This window comes from Pelophylax lessonae (assembly GCF_965119305.1).
Source record: "Pelophylax lessonae genome assembly, chromosome: 6".
NCBI lineage: Eukaryota > Metazoa > Chordata > Amphibia > Anura > Ranidae > Pelophylax > Pelophylax lessonae.
Genome location: NC_138773.1, coordinates 266,913,766 through 266,934,661, shown reverse-complemented (window position 1 = coordinate 266,934,661; position 20,896 = coordinate 266,913,766). Strand labels below are relative to the sequence as shown.

Genomic DNA, 20,896 nt, shown 5'->3' with positions numbered 1-20,896 from the left:
TATCTAGAAGTAGTTAGTCACATTCAACTGGACTTGTTCCATAATGGTGAAGACATTTCCTAGGTTGTCCAGCCCACTTTTTCAGTTCTGATTCATGTGTAGCACTACTCCCTTTGGAGCTGCTGAATATGGGTTCCCCTGGATTACCATTAGCAACAGCAATACAGTTCAACATTATAATGGCACTTTTCCACTGAAAGTACCGGCTCAGCTCTACTTGGCCCTGCTTGGCCCGCTTTGCTTTTCCACTGCATGGTACCGCATGGTACGGTGTTGGAACGGTTCGGTACGGTTTGGTATGGTTTGCTTTTCCACTAAAGTAGTACTAAAGTTAAATAGGTGGGATAACAACGATTCTCTGACCAATCAGTGGCTAGTAGTGACTGCATGCAAAGGATTGTGGGATATGGTACCGGGTATGGTACCTCTTGGAGCCACAATCGAGGTGGTACTGTTTTAGAGAGCCGTACCGTTCGGTTCCATGTAGTGGAAAAGCGTCGCCGTACCGTACCGTACCGTTCCTACACCATACCATGCGGTACCAGCAGTGGAAAGACACAAAAGCGAGCCGAACCGTTCGGTTCCATGCAGTGGAAAAGCGCCATAAGAGTGATTTTCGCTCAGTCAGGAAACAGTCTAGGAGCTTTGGTTTTTGTGTTTTTTATTGAGAACTTGGATGTGAGAAGGGAATGAGTGGGATACTCCAACTTGTATAACTATGCACGATTGGTTAGGACAACTGAATAATACTGAGTAATGTTGAGTAATGCTGAGTAACGCTAGGTCCCTGCTTTACCGTGTCATTAGCAGTGAAGTAGTATCAAGTGGATTGTCTGAGGTAAACTGTACTGTACTGCAGAACAATCTTCAGGGCCCTTCCTGGCATCCCCTTTGTTCCTGTTCTTCAGGGTCAACTTTAACTGTTACACTTCCTGTGTGAGCTAGCTCCTTGATCCCCTGACTTCTCTGGAGTGGTCTTCTCTCCTAGGCAGACCCCTTGGCAAATCTCCTGGTACTCACGTACACCATTTTTCCAGAGAGACTCTGCCAGCAGCTCCAATTTTCAGCACTCTGGATCCTCTGCAGCTCAGCTCCACACCTGGTTCACTAGGCCGACTGCCTGAACCCCTTTCCTTACACCTGCAGGAGGAAAGACAGCGTCCACCTCCTCCTGGGACTTTTCTCCCTCCAAAAGATGCCCTGTCACATGTCCCCTCAGTATTTATGATCAATCCCATGATGTATTGCAGGAATGTCCTCCCACTGGGACTGTCATAATACCTGATGTGTCACTGGCTGGGTTTCCTCCACTGTCCAACAAGCTCCCTCATTGGATACGGTGGGGACACTCCCTCAGACCCAGTGAATCACACCTGGAAACATGTGACAGGCAAACTAATAGATCAGGCTCCCCTGATAAGCATAAGGAGCAATAGAGGCTTTTACCTAGCACCTACCTAACTAGGAGTGTGCTAAACATGTCAGGAGAATAGTTCTGTATTTATACCCACACAGGTAGCACCAACACCGTGATCCAGTCACCATGGTAAGGCAGATGTCATTATATCAAGAAGTTGGTATGACCTGTGGGAATATAAATGCTGGAGTATTTTCCTGACATTTGTTGGAACTGATGAAGAGGCATGGACAACAACCTAAGAAATGTACTCAACATTACAGAACAAGTCCGGTTGAATGTGACTAACTACTGCTAGACATACTTTTTATTGAAAATGCAAAAAAAAAAAAAAAAAAGAAGAGGAAAGAAGAGCTTGTATGTTTTGGACAGAAGAAGTTTTTCTAAAGGTCAACTCATATCATGCGACCAAGCTACAAAACATCTTTAACATCACAGAACAGGTCCAGCTACTACTAGATATAGCATGACCAGGATAAATAAGAACCTTCACAGACAAATTTCAATAAAGGGGTTTTCAATAATTAACCATCATACTGTTGGTTTCTGTGATCCTAGCTACTTGGTGATGTATCAAGGACAAGTGTTTTCATTCACTAAGCTACTTAGTCCATTCTACTAACTCCTAATGTATATATGCATTATAAAAAGTTGGCCATGAAGACTTGATGAAATTAGTAAAATTAAATGCCAATAAAGTGTCTTTATTTACATGCCCTGAGCTAGTTCAAGAGCTGTTGCAGAATAGCACAACATATGGCATCTCTGCTGCTGCAGGGGATTCTGGGTAGTGACACGTCTTGCCTATTTGCCTCTAAGCACACGGTATAGATGCTTTAAACATATGCCAGATGATTTAGCACTCCTTTTCAAGAGTAATAGAGGAGGCGTGTGCCAACATTCCCTGGAAGAATATCTTGGCTTGCCATCATCGGTCGAACCGTTCTTTCCTGGCTACCACAGTGTGAATATGTATGTGTTTTTTATGATAAATATGTGACTGTGTGTTGAAAAAGATATCACCTATAAATACAATTTAAGGAAATATACTGTGGTTTGTATATAATATCTGTTTTTATTAACGATGGTCAGGACTTCATTTAATTTGAATTTCTAGATTTAGTCAAGTAAATATTAAAAATTACATATTAATATTGTGCAGTATTCTATCCGGCCAGCAGATAGAGCTCTAGTCCCCCCTTTCTTTTTTTTTTTTTAACATATTTAGCTAAAGCTTTCACAAATAATAAAAGAATAACATAACACTTTCATAACTTAAAAAACTAAAAAAAAAAAAAATAATATTGACCCAAAACATTTCAGTTCCTCTTTCAATAAGCTTTCTACATTGTGTCACCTCACCATGGCATAGATATCAATAACTCAATATTACTGAACAACTGGAACAGCATAACAGCCAGGTAAGTAGTAAACCCAACTCCAGACATACCTTAGGATATGGAATATGAACGGTCTGTGGATACTGCTCTGAATCCTCTCCATAGAATGAATATTCTATTATTGGCACTTCTGTATCATTAAACTCTACATATGTCAAAAATGTTGCATTCGGTGACCACCATAAAGCATAATTAGTGCCAAACATTTCCTCTGCAAAAAAGAAAATAAAAAGATATTATTTTGTTGCAAAGTATTAGATACATTCTTCTCAATTATGTTTTTATGCTTTTCCTTCCCTCATTTTAGGCAGTTATATACTGTATTTAGGCTGCATTCACTCCTTGGCGTTTTGAACCGCAGGCAGATTTACTGCGATTCTGCCCGCAATTTTAAAGTGCCGAAGTCTGAATGACAAATCGCAGAATGCACATTTGAGATGCCATTCAGTTGAATGGCACATAAAATCTCAGTGTGGCTCTGCCTCTGTCACGCGAGAAATCTCACTGCAATTGCGGCAACCTGCATCGCATGAAGCTTGATGCCCAAAAAAAGTTCAGGAGCTGCTTCTGGGCTACATTCTTCATGCAATGCGGGTTGCCACAATTTAGAGCGCATCAATCGCAGCAGAACCACACCAAGGTTTTAGGTGCCATGCAAATGAATGTGTAGCACCCTCCTAATTAGGTGCTAGGTTCAAAAAGCATTTTTTATGCTCCTTCTGCTTATCAGGGGAGCCTGATCTGTTAAGTTGTTACATGTCTCCAGGTGTGATTCACTTGGTCTGAGGGAGTGTCCCCACTGTATCCAATAGGGGAGCCTGTTGGACAGTGGAGGAAACCCAGCCAGTGACACATTGGCTTTTGTGACAGTCCCAGTGGGAGGGCACTCTTGCAGTGCATCCTGGGATTGCTCATTAAAGCTGGGGGGACATGTGACAGGGCGTCTTTGGCGGGAAGCAGAGTCCCAGGAGGAGGCTGACGTCTCTCCTCCTGTTGTATGAGGAAGGTGGTCATAGGCGGTTGGCCTAGTGAACCAGGTGTGGAGCTGGGCTGCAGAGGAACCTGTGAAGCTGACAGTGGAGCTGCTGGCAGAGTCTTCTGGGAAAAACAGAGTCCATGAGTACCAGGGGACTTGCCAAAGGGTCTACCCAGGAAGGGGGACCACTCCAGTGAAGTCAGAGGATAAAGGGGTCAGCTCACACAGTGTGTCAGAGTAAAGGGGGTGCCGTGTACAACCCTGAAGAATAGGGACAAAGGTGGTACCAAAAGGACCCTGAAGAGTGATTCACAATACAGTACAGTTCATTTAATTCTTCTTCACTATAGTGGCAAGGTGAAGCAGCGGCCTTGCCGCATCCAGCTAATCAGAAAGTCCCAGCAATTGTGCATAGTTATTCAGTTGGAGTATCCCACTCATCCCTTCTCCTATCCCAGTTCTCAAATAAAACAACAAAAACCAAAACCCCTGGACTGTTTTCTAACTGAGCCAAGCACTTAGAATATGCTATATTGTCAAATTGTTGCTATGGGTAACCCAGGGGAATCCGTAAGCAACAGCTCCCACGGGAGTAGTGCTACAAATGATATCTCAAATGAGCGTTCTGCGATTTGTCAGTCACACCTCAGCGCTTTATAAATTGCGGGCAGAATCGCGATTCAAAGCGCTGAGGCGTGAATGCAGTTTTTGTGTCAAGTGGATTGTTTTGCCACAGATCTGAAAGAATATAAAGATAATCAAAAATCAGCAAATTCGTGATTTTACTGATTCTGTCACAAATTGTACTTCCTATATATCGTATTTTATCTGCACACTCAGTTTTTGGTGCCATCCTTCCCCTTATGCAACAAAATTGCTATACCTTCCATGTATTTGCATCTGGAGTTCTTTAAACACAGCATCATGATTACCTTCATACACCCAATCTGGTATGCCATTGAAGATCTTGTTTTCCTCTCCATTGGTGGTAATTTGGACACTTTGCTCCTCTGGAGCATTCCTTATGTAAATGTTGTTTTCCTGAACATATACCTAGGATTGTGAAAGACACGTAAGCAATTTACAAGACTGTAATAATGTGCCACTGGGTTTTCTGTATGAAAAAGAGAGATGTCAAATTTCACCAGTTTGTTCCATTTTTAGTTCTTAGTGACCCTTGCCAATCTCCCCTATGTTACCTTCTATGATCTCCACCATCACTTGCACATATTTTTCCATTCACCCTGTCAGGTTTTTATTGCTGTCTGTTTGCCTGATAGGGAGATTCACCCTCTCTGTTCTTCCTGTTTACCATTATCATTGAAAGTGAAAGTAAAAGAAAATTCCAAATTTTGGGTTGTCCCCAGAAAAGTAATAGAGGGGAAATCTTTTAATGGGGAAACAAGTTCTGCTGACCTGGGGGTCCCAAGGAATTCTCTTACTTTGAAGGGATTTCCTCTCACTTCCTGTTTTGCTATGGGGCAGGAAGTGAAGGGAAATCTCTAAAATGGGACACAGATGGTAAAAAGAGCTGACAGGGTTTATAACCCTCCCTTACTCTATACAAATAGAAAAAAAATGTTTTGCCTTTAGTGACACTTTAACCACTTAAGCCCCAGAAGATTTTATCCCCTTCCTGACCAGGCCCTATTTTGCAATTCGGCACTGCATGATTTTAAAGGACAATTGCGCGGCCGTGCGACGCTCTACCCAAATTAAAAAAAATTGACGTCCTTTTTTTTCCACAAACAGAGCTTTCTTTTGGTGGTATTTGATCACCTGTGCGATTTTTACTTTTTGCGCTATAAACAAAAAAATTTTTCACATTTTTTTTATATGAAATTCCCCCCAAAAATGTAAAAATCTAAATTTTTTAACATTTTAGGCCAATTTGTTTTCTGCTACATATGTTTGGAAAAAAAAAAATCGCAATAAGCGCATTTTGATTGGTTTGCACAAAAGTTATTGCGTTTACTAACTAAGGGAAAGATTTCTGTCATTTTTGGTGGTTTTTTTTAACGAGTAATGGCGGCGATCTGCGATTTTTTTTGCGGGACTGCGACATTGTGGCGGACAGATCGGACCCTTGACTGACATTTTTGACACTTTTGGGGTTACCAGTGACATTACTACAGTAATCAGTGCTATACATATGCACGGTTACTGTAAAAATGACACTGGCAGGGAAGGGGTTAACTTTATTGGTGATGCAGGGGTTAAAGCCTCGTACACATGCACCGATTGTTGGCCGACCGATCGGCCGTCTTTTGTCCAGTGTTGTTGTGTTGGTTGAAATGTGCTCTAGACTGCACGCAAATTTTCTCAGCCAACAACAACCAACTTCAGAAGTGATGTCATGTGCTGGTTGACTTTCCGTGTGTTTTTTCTTCTCTGAGCATGCCCAGTCTTGCTCATCTGATTTTTGTCTGCTGAAATCTGTACTGACTGACGAAAAATCGGCCGTTGTGGTGACAGCCAACAAAAATTTTATAGCATGCACACTAGATTTTGTTCGGCCGAAAAGTCGCAGTCGGTTGTCGGAAGCATCATACTAACAAGCCGACAATTGGCTGATCGGACGTTGGCCGAAAATTCACGGCCAACAATCGGTGCGTGTGTACGAGGCATTAGTGTGTCCCTAGGGGCGTGCTTCTAACTGTAAAGGGGTGTGGCTAGTGATGTAAGCACAGAGACATACGATCCTACATAGCAGAATCGTATGATCTCTGTTCTTACATCAGGGAGAATGACAGGCGGCTTTGTTTACATCAGCCGCCTGCCTTTCTCCCTCTCCACGGGGAGATCGCGAGTGGCCGGCGGATATCGGGTCCGCTGGTCACACGCGCGGACTTGTTAGGGAACGAGCGGGGGCTGGAGCGCGCCTCCAGCAGCGCACGCTTGCCCCCTAGAGGCTCACAGGCTAGCGACGTAGTACTACGTCACTTTGCCTGTACGGGTCTGACCGCCGCAGTAAATAGTCGTGCGGCGGTCGGCAAGCGTTAATTATTCCTTTTGGGCCTGTTACATATATACACTTGAAAGTGTTTTGCTATATCTGTTTCATACAAAAAAGTTACCTGATCTGGCCAAAATTCTTGTGAATTGATAGCTGCCTTTGGTATCTGCTTGTGCTAGACTTTTTTCAGCTAGAACTGTTCTCTCTGTGGGCTACAGAATACATTCCTCTATGTTATGTAGAGGAAGATAAAGTCAGGTAATATGTAGTCCTAAAGAACTTCCTGTTTAAGGGTGACAATGCTGCTCCTTAAGTCCCGGTTCACACTTCTGCGATGCTGGAATACTGCGAATATGCAGGGTGTTCCCGCATCGCATCCGCACCCCTGGCAGTTCGGTTCAATTAGAAGTTAACGACACTCCCAGTTGAGATTGCATATCGCAGTGCAATCTGCAAGTTTGCACAGAATCGGATTGCACTAGTGTGAACCACCATGCGATCCGATTCTGCTGCGGATAAAAAAAAGGGTCATGTGCGTGTTTAGTGCGATTGCGGTGCGAATTCAGTCATACAAACTGTATGGCTGAAATTTGCACTGCACAGAGATCGCATGTAATTTAGGAGCAGTGCGCTCCGAATTACATACGATCTCTGTGATGGCACTTATGTGAACCGGCCCTAAAGAGTCAGTGTAGTGAGTGTTGTCACTCCAGAACAGGAAGTGTGTTAGTGGCAGAATTATGAAGTGAAAATAAAGGGAACAAAAAAACAAAAAAAAGGAAAACTAATGCAGTCACTACATCTAAAGATTGGTAAGGTGCAATCTATAACTTTTTTCCTTGGGTTTAGCTAAGCTTTAAGAGTACATATGTACAGGGCCAGATTAACGTAGGGGCTATTGGAGCTGCAGCTCCAGGCCCCTACCTTAATATAGGCCCCGGGTTGGCCATATTCACTGTTACCGCTCTTCTGTCACTTGTAAACACAGAAGTCTGGCTTCTATGCTCGCTTCCCCAGGCAGCTCCCTCAGAACCTCCCCACACAGCACGAAGGAGGGACAGTTGCCAATGCATGGATGTGTTTATGGGCTTCAGAGACAGCATCCCATGTTAAATTAGGCATGCATGGCTGCACCCTTCCTCCTCTGGGTGCATGCCAAGGCACGGCCCTTAAGGCCCTTCAAAATCCTCAGCACCAAGCCCATGATGCTCTTAATCCGGCCCTGCATATGTAGGGGCAAAACGAATGACAGAGCAGGGCACAAACATACTAGGTTGGCCTGGCCATTTTTTCAATGTAGACTCTATGAGCAAGGGTAAGGACAGGGGAGGGAAGAAAAGGGAACTGCACCATAACCTTTTGCCCTTATCTGCAGGGGAACAATTAAGGGACTTACCCAACTGATCATAATCCCTCCTAGACTGATCAGCTAGGACATAAAACACAGAGAATTTTCAATTGGTTGAGAAATCTTCTTCAGGGCCTAATCATTTGCACAGGCATCATAAACTATCCCTGTAATGTGTCTACTATTGTATTTTCTATGATTGTTAGTTCCATATAGTGGCTACAATGTGATATTTTCAGGAAAATACTGCATTATGGCCACTAGATGGAGTTGACAATCATAGGGAAAACCTATATTAGACTCTTTATGGGGAGTAGTAATGATGGCTTTGAGTATACTTAATAGATATTTTTATTACTAGACCCCAAGGAGATTTTTCTACCAACTGAAAATTGTTGCAGCAATTTTTTTTATAAACAGACCCCCCCCCCCAAACCCCCCCCCCCCCCCAATGTGTGTTAACTAAGCTTTTTATTGCCTCATTGGAGAAAATAACGACAACCCAATTTTTGCAGCAAAATTTGGAATTCCATGCATAATTAATAATAAATACCTTACGCCTATATTTTGCTTTAATATAGCTTTAGGAGTTTGAAAAAGCTCTACTGCATAAGTGTGCTTGAATTACAGATTTCCCTGCATCTGTACAATTCTAGCCTTTGAACCCTGTTAGTACATTAGACTCTCAATGACAGCTTAGTTACATAGCTGGGCTCAGACAGTTCATGTGCAGAATAAGTGACTGGGGAATGGACTTACTAGTTTATGGCCAACAGGAGACCATGTAATATATTGAATCCTTTGAGATAGTTCAGCGATAAGAGATCTAGGAAAGAAAACAGGAAGGTGCTGGTTCAGTGATGACGTTATGAATGTGGAATATGCCCTACCAAACAATCTTTGTAAGTGACGGTGAAAGCCCATTTTTCAAAACGTTAATGAGATGTCACACATGTAATTACAGCAATTAACACTTTATGGCCACTTGTTTCTGTCTTTATGACATGGGGTGATTATCATCTGTTACTCCCGTAAATTTTTATGGAAATCTTGATAAAAAAAAGAGAAAAAGCACAGATTATGATAGAAACAGATAGTAATTATTAAAAAAAAAAGCAAATTCAGGGTAAAAAAATAACCCTATAATTTAGAGACCCTGTGAGGGGGTTTCCACCTTGAAAAGTACCTTGTCCCCATGTTAACGAAGACAAGGCAACCATGGCTTGGTGGTTGTTGGTGTCTGCAGGCAGGGGACTCATCAGAATCTGGAAGCCCTCTTTAAAATTAGGGCACCCCTTAATACCAGTGGGCCAAAAAAAATAAAAAACTCCCTACTTATTCCCATGGGAAAACTCTACTCTCAGCAATAGCTGTAGGCTGCCATAAGAATGAAAGCACAGTAGGAATCAGATATTTTTAAGAGAAAGGTTGTGCAACTCTAAGTGGAACAACAGTGTAGATAGCTGTAAAATGGGGCTATGCATTTGTTGTAATGGGATGTATTTAGAGGGAATAATTTAAAGTGGTTGTAAACCCCATTCATGAAATATGATCTGGGCACATATATCTGTAGTGTTTACTTATCCCTCTCTAATAGGGGAGGGCTGGCAGTCTTAGGCCTGGGGGGGGGGGGGCAAGTCCAGTCAAGCGGCCCATTAAACCACCAAATTGAAGGGCAAGGGGGACACATCCTAAGCTCTGAAGTTTTTAAGCTGGGACAGTGGGACCTGTAGTCCTTCACTAGTTGGAGGAGAGGGGGGTGTGTGACACATCCTTAGCTCTAAGGAATTCATTGCTAGGACCTGTAGTCCTTCACTTTTGGGGGGGTCACATGCACTACAAGTCCCAGCATGAACCCCTGTGATCTAAGGATAAGACCCCTTAGATCACCCGGATTCATGCTGTGACCTGTAGTCCTTCACTAGTTGGGGGGGGGGGGGGGTTGTGACACATCCTGGGCTCTGAGGGGTTCATGCTGGGACCTGTAGTCCTTCACTTTCAGGGAGTCATATCCCCAAAAGTAAAAGGACTACAAGTCCCAGCATGAACCCCTCAGAGCTCAGAATGTGTTACGCCCCCCCCCCCAATTAGTGAAGGACTACAGGTAACAGCATGAACCCTGGCTGAGATCTAAGGGTGTGACCTCCTCCTCTGCTGCCAACTCATGCTCCACATGACCCATAAGTTCTAATTCACTCACTGCTCTCTACCATTGCTAAGACAAGGTTATTCGGTGCCCAGGGCAAAGATGGCACACTGCGCCCCCCCTCCCCACTGGGTGAAAGAAAGGTTTGGGCTAGGTGTGATATAATGTTTGTAATGTATATGACATGCACTGAAATAGTAGCAATAGCTATGGTACACCACAGTGAAATGAAGAGTTTAAATTCAGAGCATAAACACAGTATAGGGCTAACAGTGGCAAAGAAAAAAATGTCCCTGTGTCTGTGGTGTCATCAAAATAAAAAAATGTCCCTGTGTCTGTGGTATCACCAAAAGAAAAAAAATGTCCCTTTGTCTGTGGTGTCATCAAAAGAAAAAAATGTCCCTGTGTCTGTAGTGTCATCAAAAGAAAAAAATGTCCCTGTGTCTGTAGTGTCATCAAAAGAAAAAAATGTCCCTGTGTCTGTGGTGTCATCAAAATAAAAAAATGTCCCTGTGTCTGTGGTATCACCAAAAGAAAAAAAATGTCCCTGTGTCTGTGGTATCATCAAAAGAAAAAAAAATGCCCCTGTGTCTGTGGTGTCACCAAAAGAAAAAAAATGTCCCTTTGTCTGTGGTGTCATCAAAAGAAAAAAATGTCCCTGTGTCTGTGGTGTCATCAAAAGAAAAAAATGTCCCTGTGTCTGTAGTGTCATCAAAAGAAAAAAAATGTCCCTGTGTCTGTGGTATCACCAAAAGAAAAAAAATGTCCCTGTGTCTGTGGTGTCATCAAAATAAAAAAATGTCCCTGTGTCTGTGGTATCACCAAAAGAAAAAAAAATGTCCCTGTGTCTGTGGTATCACCAAAAGAAAAAAAAATGTCCCTGTGTCTGTGGTATCACCAAAAGAAAAAAAATGCCCCTGCGTCTGTGGTGTCATCAAAAGAAAAAAATGTCCCTGTGTCTGTGGTATCACCAAAAGAAAAAAATGTCCCTGTGTCAGTGGTGTCACCAAAAGAAAAAAAAATGTCCCTGTGTCAGTGGTGTCACCAAAAAAAAATAAATAAAATGTCTCTGTGGTGTAACCAAAAGAAAAAATTGTCCTGTGTCTGTGGTGTCACCAAAAGAAAGAAAATGTCCTGTGTCAGTAGTGTCACAAAAAAAAAAAAATGCTACTGTTTTGGTAGTATCACAAAGTAAAAAAAAGTCACTGTGTCGGGGTGTCAGTGTGATTGGCATCTACGTCAGTAGGGTGATGGAGGGGAGCTGCGTTCTGAGGCAGTAAAGGGGCAATATCACCTCCTCACTGTCTGAAAATGCTTACCCTCTGTGCTCCAACCCTGTGCATTGCATGTGGTTGCAGGGCAGTTGTGGTCCAGGCCCATTCATGGTCCTATGCCATTTAAGTTTTGCCATGTGTACAGCCCTGAAAGATTGCTTATTCAGCTGGGTGTGTGGGGCTGGTAAAACCATGGCTCAACCACTTGCTTTTACCTATCCCCAACCTGTCACATTCAATGGACAGTATAGCTTGCTGAATGCAAATTGTTTCAGTGCAGCCCCTGATCAGTGTATTCTGACAGCGCTGGGTTAAGCTGTCAGACTACAATGTCCTGGCGGGGAATCCCCCATCCACCCTCTGTGCCTGTCAGTGGTAATGTGATCTGAGTTTCTGCATGTGCAGCTCACACCATATTTACAGTCTACTCTGTGTGCCGGTGTGATGTGACTCCTGTGTGCATGCATGGGAATGATGTCACAGTGGCCTGGCCATTTACGTGTCCGAGCTTATGAAAACAGGTAGGAAGACTAAGCACAAATGGAAGCACTAGGGAGCTCCGTTTGCAGGTAAGTCTGTCATAATGTACTAGTATGCGATGCAAATTTTTGTCGGGGAGGGAACTTAGAGATAGATAAGCAGAAAGCTGGTCTATTCAGGCTGCATCTCTGCAAGTTTCTTTGTTCCTCTGCCTATGTGGGGGGGGGGGGGGTGCTTTTCCTCCAATCATCTCACACACAGTGAATACCCAGACCCCACACCCACTGCTTAATGAGGAAGAAAGATTTCTACACGATGTGCACTTTCTAAAGAATGGAGAAAGGGAAAGATAGCAGATATGCAAGTAAAACTTATGTAGGGAGATTTGTGTAATCTCTGTGTATCATCTGAGGCTGTTCACTTCACTGGGTATAGGAGAGGGTTTACATCCACTTTAACCACTTACCGCATAGTAACGTACCGATACGTCGGTACACTTTGCGGGTTTATACCGGGATGATGCCTCTAGCTAGAGGCATCATCCCGGTACCGTGGTTTGAAGCCGACGGTCGGCTTTCCGTCGGTAACGACCGATGCGGCTCGGGAGCCGCTCGATCGTTACCCGGGGGGCGGGAGGGGACGTCCCCCCCCCCTCCCGCCGCCTTCTGTGGCTTGTACCGGGGCTCCCGTCCCACCGGGAGCCCCGAGCACCCAGCCGGCACGTCCGCCGGCTGGATGGAGTCCCGATGAATGCCGGAAACGGGTTACTGTGCTGCAAAAGGCGGCAAATTTAAAAAACGGCTGTATGCAAAAATGCCGTTTTCGGCGTTTTGCATACAGGGAAGTGTAGTGGAGGGGTCTAGGGTCTTTTAGACCCTCGATCCCTCCATAAAGTGTACCTGTCACACATATTGCTGTCACAAGGGATGTTTACATTGCTTGTGACAGCAATAAAAGTGATCAGATTTTTTTTTTTTTTTAAAAAACCTGTAATAAAGTTTAAAAAAATAATAAATAAATAGGAAAAAAAAAAATTTCGCCGCCCCCGTCACCGTTAGCTCGTGCACAAAAAAAAACGTATACGCAAGTCGAGCCGCAAATGAAAGCGCTGTTCAAACCCCACATGTGAGGTATCGCCGCGATCGCCAGAGCGTGCGCAATAATTTTAAAAAAAGAGCTACACTCTACCTCTAAACTGGTAACCGTTAAATAAATTTAAAGCGTCGCAGATTGAGATCTCTATTGACCGTAGTTTGTCGCCATCCCACGGGGGGGCGCAATTTTAAATCGTAACATGTCGGGTATCTATTTACTCGGCGTGACATCATCTTTCACAATATACAAAAAAAATGGGCTAACTTTACTGTTTAGTATTTTTTAAATGCAGTGAAATGTGATTTTTCAATTTTTTTCCAAAAAAATGGCGTTTTAAAGACCGCTGCGCAAATACCGCTTGACAAAAAGTTTTGCAATGACCGACATTTTATTCTCCAGAGTCTTTGCTAAAAAAATATACATAATGTTTGTGGGTTCTAAGTAGTTTTCTAGGAAAAAATACTGGTTTTAACTTGTAAACAAAAAGTGTCCGAAATAGGGCTGGGGCTTAAGTGGTTAAGAGAAATTGTACAAAGATACAGTTGAATTTTAAAACTTAATTTGACCCTCAGACTCCATGCACACTGTTCTAAAAGTTGCTGCTTCTACAGCAGTTTTGTGTTCTGCCTGTAGAAGCAGCTCAATGTTATCCTATGGGTCCATGCACATTAGGACAATTACATGCATGTTTTGAGTTCAACGTTTAGAGGCAGGAAAAAAAAAAATCCTTCTGGTTTGCATTTCTGATTGGAGCTTTCTGGCAGAAAAAATGTTAAATGCTCCTAAACTCGCCTAAACTGTATATAAAAACACTCTATATGAGTGTTTTTTTCTGCCAATGAAACTGAAGTTTTTTTCTAAGGCCAGTGCATGGAGCCAAAAACTCAGCCCTTATCCAAGCCTTCAAAAGGAAACCCTTATCCTTCTAAATTCTAACCATATTTCGTATCCTTAATGCTTTAATGTTCCCCAGCATCACATACTATTCTTTCACTCATGTTTCTCTATGGTCAGCCACAAAGGAGTAAGGATAGAAAGATAGATTGTCAAGGTACTCTAGTCGGTTTACACAGGGCGGCATGGGCTGGTGCTTAGTAATTGCTCAGCTCTGTCAGAAGGGGAGGCCACACAGTCATAAACCCTGGGGAAGCTCTGACTAGGGCAACTGATGAGTATCTGCTGCTGGGTAGTAGAACCAGTGGTGTATTTTGGTTTTGTGCTGCCCTAGGCAAGACTAAAATTGGGCGCCCCCTCCTATGTAAATTTGCCCCACTCCTTCCTTTTTAACAGATGTGACTCCCTCCAAAATTGAAGGACTCCAAGTGCCAGCATGAACCCCTGAAATCTCACAAGAGGGGGGTAAGAGGGGTGGGAGAGAGAGGGGGGGTGGGTGAGGGAGAGAGAGAGGGGGGGGGTGAGAAAGAGGGGGTGGGTGGGGAAGGGAGAGAGAGAGAGAGAAGGGGGGTGAGAGAGAGGAGGGATGAGAGAACGAGAGAGAGAGAGAGAAGGAGAGAGGGGGGGTGAAAGGGAGAGAGAGATGATGAGAGAGAGAGTGGGGGGATGAGAGAGTGGGGGGATGAGAGAGTGGGGGGGATGAGAGAGAGGGGTGATGAGAGAGGGGGGGTGAGAGAGGGGGGGTGAGAGAGAGAGAGAAAAAGAGGGGGTGAGAGACAGAGAAAGAGAGGGGGTGAGAGAGAGAGAAAAATGGGGGAGAGAGAGAGAAAGAGAGGGGGTGAGAGAGAGAGAGAAAGAGGGGGGGAGAGAGAGAGGGGGGAGTGAGAGAGGAGGGGGGGGTGAGAGAGAGGTGGGAGAGGTGGCTCTAGCAACCAGTGACCAAAAGAGTCTCAGGTGGAGGGGGGCGGCTTTTTTGCTGCCCCCCTGCAAAGTGCCGCCCTAGGCCTGGGCCTTGTCGGCCTAGGCCAAAATACAGTATTGAGTAGAACATTAAAGTGGACATGTTGCTTTGCTCTGCACGGGCACAGCACAGGTTTACATTAATCCCCAACCCCTGACCCCTACATTAACCTAACACAGCCCCTTATCTAATGCCTAACACTGCCTAATCTGATGACTAAATAATTTGCACTTAGTTGCCAGTTCTGAAAACTAGCAGCATCAATGCGATGTACAGTTGAAGTGGGGGTACCACCAGACCATCCATTCTCAACCATCCTTAAAAACCCTAAGGTTCTTCCAGAGGTTGCTAGAGGTTCCTTGACCTATGGCTGATAAACCTCCTAAGTGATGTTGCCTTCATAGTTTTAGGTTCAGCCACACTTGTCAGAGCTGGTGACATGACATCAATTATCCTTTTTGCTGTCTGTAAAGCAGATATTTTGACCACCAATGTAAAGGGACATTCTTTCTTCTGACCACCAAAGTAAGGGGCATTCCTCTCACTGATCCCCGATGATTTGGGGGTTCCCTGAGCCCTAAAAAATTATTTCAAGGGCTCCCCTGGGGTAAAATATATGAGATAGACCGCACTAGACTATGTGCATTCATTTACACATATTTAGGCAAATAAGGATTTCTTGCTAATTGCCAATTGCCTACATGCTAACTTGAAATCACATACAATCCCTTTCTACAAAGAAAAAAAAATTGCTTTTACTTACTTTTTTGTTTTCCCACTTCCTGGTCATTCTATGGCACTTATAAAGTGGCTCCAGCCACAAAGATGGTCAATAGGAAGGCAACATCACAAGTGCCTTCAGGGATATCTCATTCCCAAACTATCGTTCTGTGCATGCGTGAGAAGACAGCCTCAAATGCGCATGTGGTGTTTTTTAATAGATTAATTTAATGTTGTAGTATTCATGTATGAAATAGGGAGCATGGCATCATACGCATGTAGATCATCTGTAGTATGATAATAATGTGTGAAGAGATGCAGCATCCTAGGTAGGCTGGCACAGGGATCAAGGAAGTAGAAGCGGACTACCAATGGTGCTTTGTTTAAAAGGCGGAACAGTAGCGGCGGCACAAGCAGACCGGGGGCAGTAAAAAAAGAGCCTACACGTGACCAGAAAGTCACACACATACATAAGTCTAATATTCAGCTACAGTTTTTTTTTTTTTATAATGTTGGTAGCTTTTAAAGGGGATGCGGGCACTTTAAAAGGCTATTCTAGTGACTGGTCAAACAGCTATAAAACAGCTCTAAATACATATTCTGTAAGCAATTCATACAATATGTTTTGGATAAACAGCTTAAAAAAACAAAACAAGAGAACTTACTGAGTTTCTACATTAATTATTCTGTATGAAGCTGTATTTGAGTGTCTCCATAACTGGAAGTAAAAAAAAAAAAAACAATAATATTAATAATAACCAGTAGACATACATTCTGTACCAGAAATCTAGACTGCCATTAAATTCTGCATATATTAGATCTTAGATTTAGGACTATATTTTTTTTATTACATTTGTGAACAGTTTTATTTTTTTTCATGGCACCACACACATAGAAAAACACTAGCAGTTTGCTGTAATACCATATCCTTAATCATAAATGTAGTCAATGACAACCCAATTGATATATTTAAATCATAAGCTGTACATTCTTTTGGCTGACTAATAGAAAGAAAAAAACTGTCAGCTGGTCACGAAAGGAAACTTTCAATGCCTAAACCCTTCCCACTGACCAACTTGGTCCTAAGGCAGAGGATCAGGATCTGACTTCCCAATCACATGACCACTGTTTTGGCTGTCACAGTGATCACATAATTGGGTACCCATCTCGCTGGCTCCCAATCATACCTAGAGACCAGGATCAGCCCATGACAGCTTGGTTACTGTTCTGGGAGCACGCAGTAAGCATGCTCCCAACAAAGAAACCTCATCTGTCATGGACGCATATGTGCGGCATGTGGACATTAAGGTCAACTCTCCTTGCCACCTTACATATACATTATGTGGTTGGCAATAGATTAATCAATTCTTGTGAGCTTTATGTCTGTACTATATAAAAAGGCTATGTACTGAAAGCTTGTATCCAGACTATGTAGTGTTTCACATATTCAGGTTTTGTCAGGAACTTATAAACCGAGGTTCATGACAAGGAGCAGGTGGGCAGGAGGGAAATAGAGATGTATAGAACTGTTCGCCGGCGAACAGTTCCCGGCGAACTTAGCATGTTCGCGTTCGCCGCTGCCGGCGAACATATGCGATGTTCGGTCCGCCCCCCATAAGACATCATTGAGGCAAACTTTGACCCTGAACTTTACAGTCAGCAGACACATTTCCAGCCAATCAGCATACCTCCCTCCCACACCCTCCCACCTCCTATAAATAAGCAAGGGCAGCATCCATCTTAGATCATTCTGAAGCAGTGTGTGTAGTGAGAGTAGGGAGAGAGCTGCTGCTGCTGCTGCTGCTGCTGCTGCTGCTGTTAAGCTAGGGACAGTTAGTCAGTGTTCCTGGTCTTGCAGTGTTCTTGGTCCACTACTGCTGTAATATCAGCACCCCAAAAAGCCCTTCTAAGGGCTGGTATTTGTGGTTTTTTTTATATATATATATATATATATATATATATATATATATATATATATATATATACCTAGCGTCCCCAAAAGCCCTTTTAAGGGCTGGTAATTGAGGATTTTTTTTATTTATATATATACATATATATATATATATATATATAGTGTCCCCAAAAGCCCTTTTAAGGGCTGGTAAGGTAATAGAGTTTTTTCCTTATATATATATCTATATATATCTATTGTACACTGCAGTTGCCTGCCCGCTGTGTGTGAGAGGCCACAGACCTACCACAGACTGTACTGTGTGCACACCACACTCATTTCGGGTGGCACAGGCACAGTACCTTGCATTTTAAAAAATATTTTTTTTTTCCTCTGTCATAATTGCAGTGAGTGCTGTGTCAGGTCCACAGAGTGCACTGTACCCACTGCAGTGCACTGCCCACCACTGATATATATACGGTGGCACAGCATCTTGTTGCAATAAATTGAAAAAAAAAAATATTTTTTATTATTGCAGTTGCCTGGGCTGCCAGTTACTGTCAGGTCCACAGAGTGTACTGTGCCCACTGCAGTGCCACTGTGTGCCCACCCACCACTGATATATAAGGTGGCACAGCAGCTTGCAAAGTAAAAAAAAATATATATATTTTTTAATTGCAGTTGCCTGGGTGCCAGTGACTGCTGTCAGGTCCACAGAGAGTGTACTGTGCCACTGCCCACCCACCACTGATATATAAGGTGGCACAGCAGCTTGCAAAGTAAAAAAAAATATATATTTTTTTAAATTGCAGTTGCCTGGGTGCCAGTGACTGCTGTCAGGTCCACAGAGAGTGTACTGTGCCACTGCCCACCCACCACTGATATATATGCCAGCAAGAGAAAAAGCCAGCCGCAGAGAAGCCGTATTCCTGAAAATATAAGAAAAATGCTGTTTTTTAGGGGTTCTGGACATGCTACAGAGCTGAAACTTGACAGGTACACTTTTTAGACCCCCCAGACACTAAATACAAAAAATGACATGCCTGCCTAAAAAAATGCCCGATAAATGCCTGCAAGAGAAAAAGCCAGCCGCAGAGAAGCCATATTCCTGAAAATATAAGACAAATGCTGTTTTTTAGGGGTTCTGGACATGCTACAGAGCTGAAACTTCACAGGTACACTTTTTAGACCCCCCAGACACTAAATACAAAAAATGACATGCCTGCCTAAAAAAATGCCCGCTAAATGCCTGCAAGAGAAAAAGCCAGCCGCAGAGAAGCCGTATTCCTGAAAATATAAGAAAAATGTTGTTTTTTAGGGGTTCTGGACATGCTACAGAGCTGAAACTTGACAGGTACACTTTTTAGACCCCCCAGACACTAAATACAAAAAATGACATGCCTGCCTAAAAAAATGCCCGATAAATGCCTGCAAGAGAAAAAGCCAGCCGCAGAGAAGCCATATTCCTGAAAATATAAGACAAATGCTGTTTTTTAGGGGTTCTGGACATGCTACAGAGCTGAAACTTCACAGGTACACTTTTTAGACCCCCCAGATGCTAAATCCAAAGAAATTTTTTATTTTTATTTTTTTTTAATTTTTCCAATAATTGGCTCTCTATCAAAAAATTATAATTTTTAAGAACTTTTTTTTGCGTGATCCCTCTCCGGCATGCCACAGTCCAGGTGTTAGTCCCCTTGAAACAACTTTTCCATCACTATTGTGGCCAGAAAGAGTCCCTGTGTGTTTTAAAATTCGCCTGCCTATTGAAGTCTATGGCGGTTCGCCCGGTTCGCCGGTTCGCGAACATTTGCCGATGTTCGCGTTCGCCGTTCGCGAACGGCGAATTTTAGGTTCGCGACATCACTAGAGGGAAAGCCGCCCTGGGCACAGCACTGGTAACTAAGAGAGGAGTGGTGCTGCTTGGGAAGCACTCCACTGGATGCATGCTCTAGTTCGGTGGTGGCAACAAGTGAGCCGTGGCCTTCCCATGGCTTTGTGATTCTGCTTACAGACCAACAGCAGTGTACCCTCCATGCTAACTATGGGCTGCTGGAACAAAGGCAGGTGGGGAGTGGTGTAGAATGGGTGCTCCGGAGCAGACAGGGCAGTATGTCCATCTATGACATGCATTAGCATCAGAGAGCAGTGCAATTCTGCATTTTTGCCCTGGGTACTGGACGGCCCTTTCTGTCACTACATAAACTATTCTATGTCTTATGAGAGTAAAAGGGAAACACATGACCATATTACCTTCTCATAGCTGTACTGCAGCAGTGCATATTTTCTGTCTGGGGACAGGTCATAGTAAGATGCATTGTTGTTATTCTGCAAAGAGAAGAAATAAAACAACTGTGTTAAAGGAACAGCCATAACACCTAGATATAACAGTAGACCAAGCAAAGAAAGAAATTCAATAAACATCTGTTTTAATGCATAGACTCTATAGCATCAATGCCACAAAGGTTCTTTTATCTCATACAGATGACCACACCAAAAGTTCCATTTACAAAATCTAATTTTGAGTTGCTGGGACATTCAAAGGAAATTCAAAGGAAATAATCCCTGAGAGAAATTTAGAAGCTTCCATTTCTGACCTAGAAGAAGCTAATTGCCTATCTGTATCAGGCTTGAGAACTTTAGTGCCAGTTCACACTGTTCAGACTCGTGCTCCCTTCTGTGCAATTGGAACCGTTCTAATAGGAGCGACTCAAGTCGCTCCGACTTAGAAAAATGTTCCTGCACTACTTTTGGGCGAAGTCGGAGCGACTTGCATTGACTTCCATTATGTCCACCCACAGCTGACTATAAAAAAATCAGTGGAGGGGTAGCTAAAGCACAAGGTTCCCAAGTTCTTGAAATGTCTGTACTCACAAGCCCAAGGACAGAAGATACCTCATTCCTATCATAATAGCGATGTCCTCCAGTGATAACAGACAGATCTATGGCAGACAGCTCCCCTCAAGTCGACTTCTTCCAAGCACCTGTATCTCAGCATTCCTCCCTCAGGTTGCCCACCTGAGGTATCCTCTCTGCAGTTTGTGCCTTAGAGGACAGCTTGCCCTCCTCAGGCTGGTCTCCTTCACTCTTGAAAAAGACCCAGAGCTCAGAGTGATCTTCAAATAAATACAGTCTCCCAGCATGCCTTCAGAGCCTGCCTCTCTGGGATAGGCTGAGGCTGTATTAATATTTATGTTGCCATCTGCATAGCTCCACACCTATCATCCAGAAACTTCTCAAGTTACCTGGATACAGAGGGAGCTTTCCAGCAGTCTAGCAGCAGCAGAGCACACAGATCAGGCCTAAATAAACAATCACAGCTCACTAAGCACAGTGAG

General features: G+C 43.4%; 1 protein-coding gene across 1 annotated transcript in view; it reads right to left on the bottom strand.

Annotated features, from left to right (window-relative positions):
- The window catches only part of LOC309558737 (dipeptidyl peptidase 4-like), a gene marked incomplete at its 5' end in the record, with an annotated part of 178,779 nt that overhangs the window by 60,410 nt on the left and 97,473 nt on the right, over window positions 1-20,896 (bottom strand). The window contains 5 exons of the mRNA XM_082261785.1: window positions 2,868-3,028; window positions 4,726-4,846; window positions 8,857-8,923; window positions 16,333-16,385; window positions 19,812-19,886. Coding sequence (XP_082117911.1) covers window positions 2,868-3,028; window positions 4,726-4,846; window positions 8,857-8,923; window positions 16,333-16,385; window positions 19,812-19,886 — 477 coding nt within the window. The remainder of the gene's footprint in view (window positions 1-2,867; window positions 3,029-4,725; window positions 4,847-8,856; window positions 8,924-16,332; window positions 16,386-19,811; window positions 19,887-20,896) is intronic.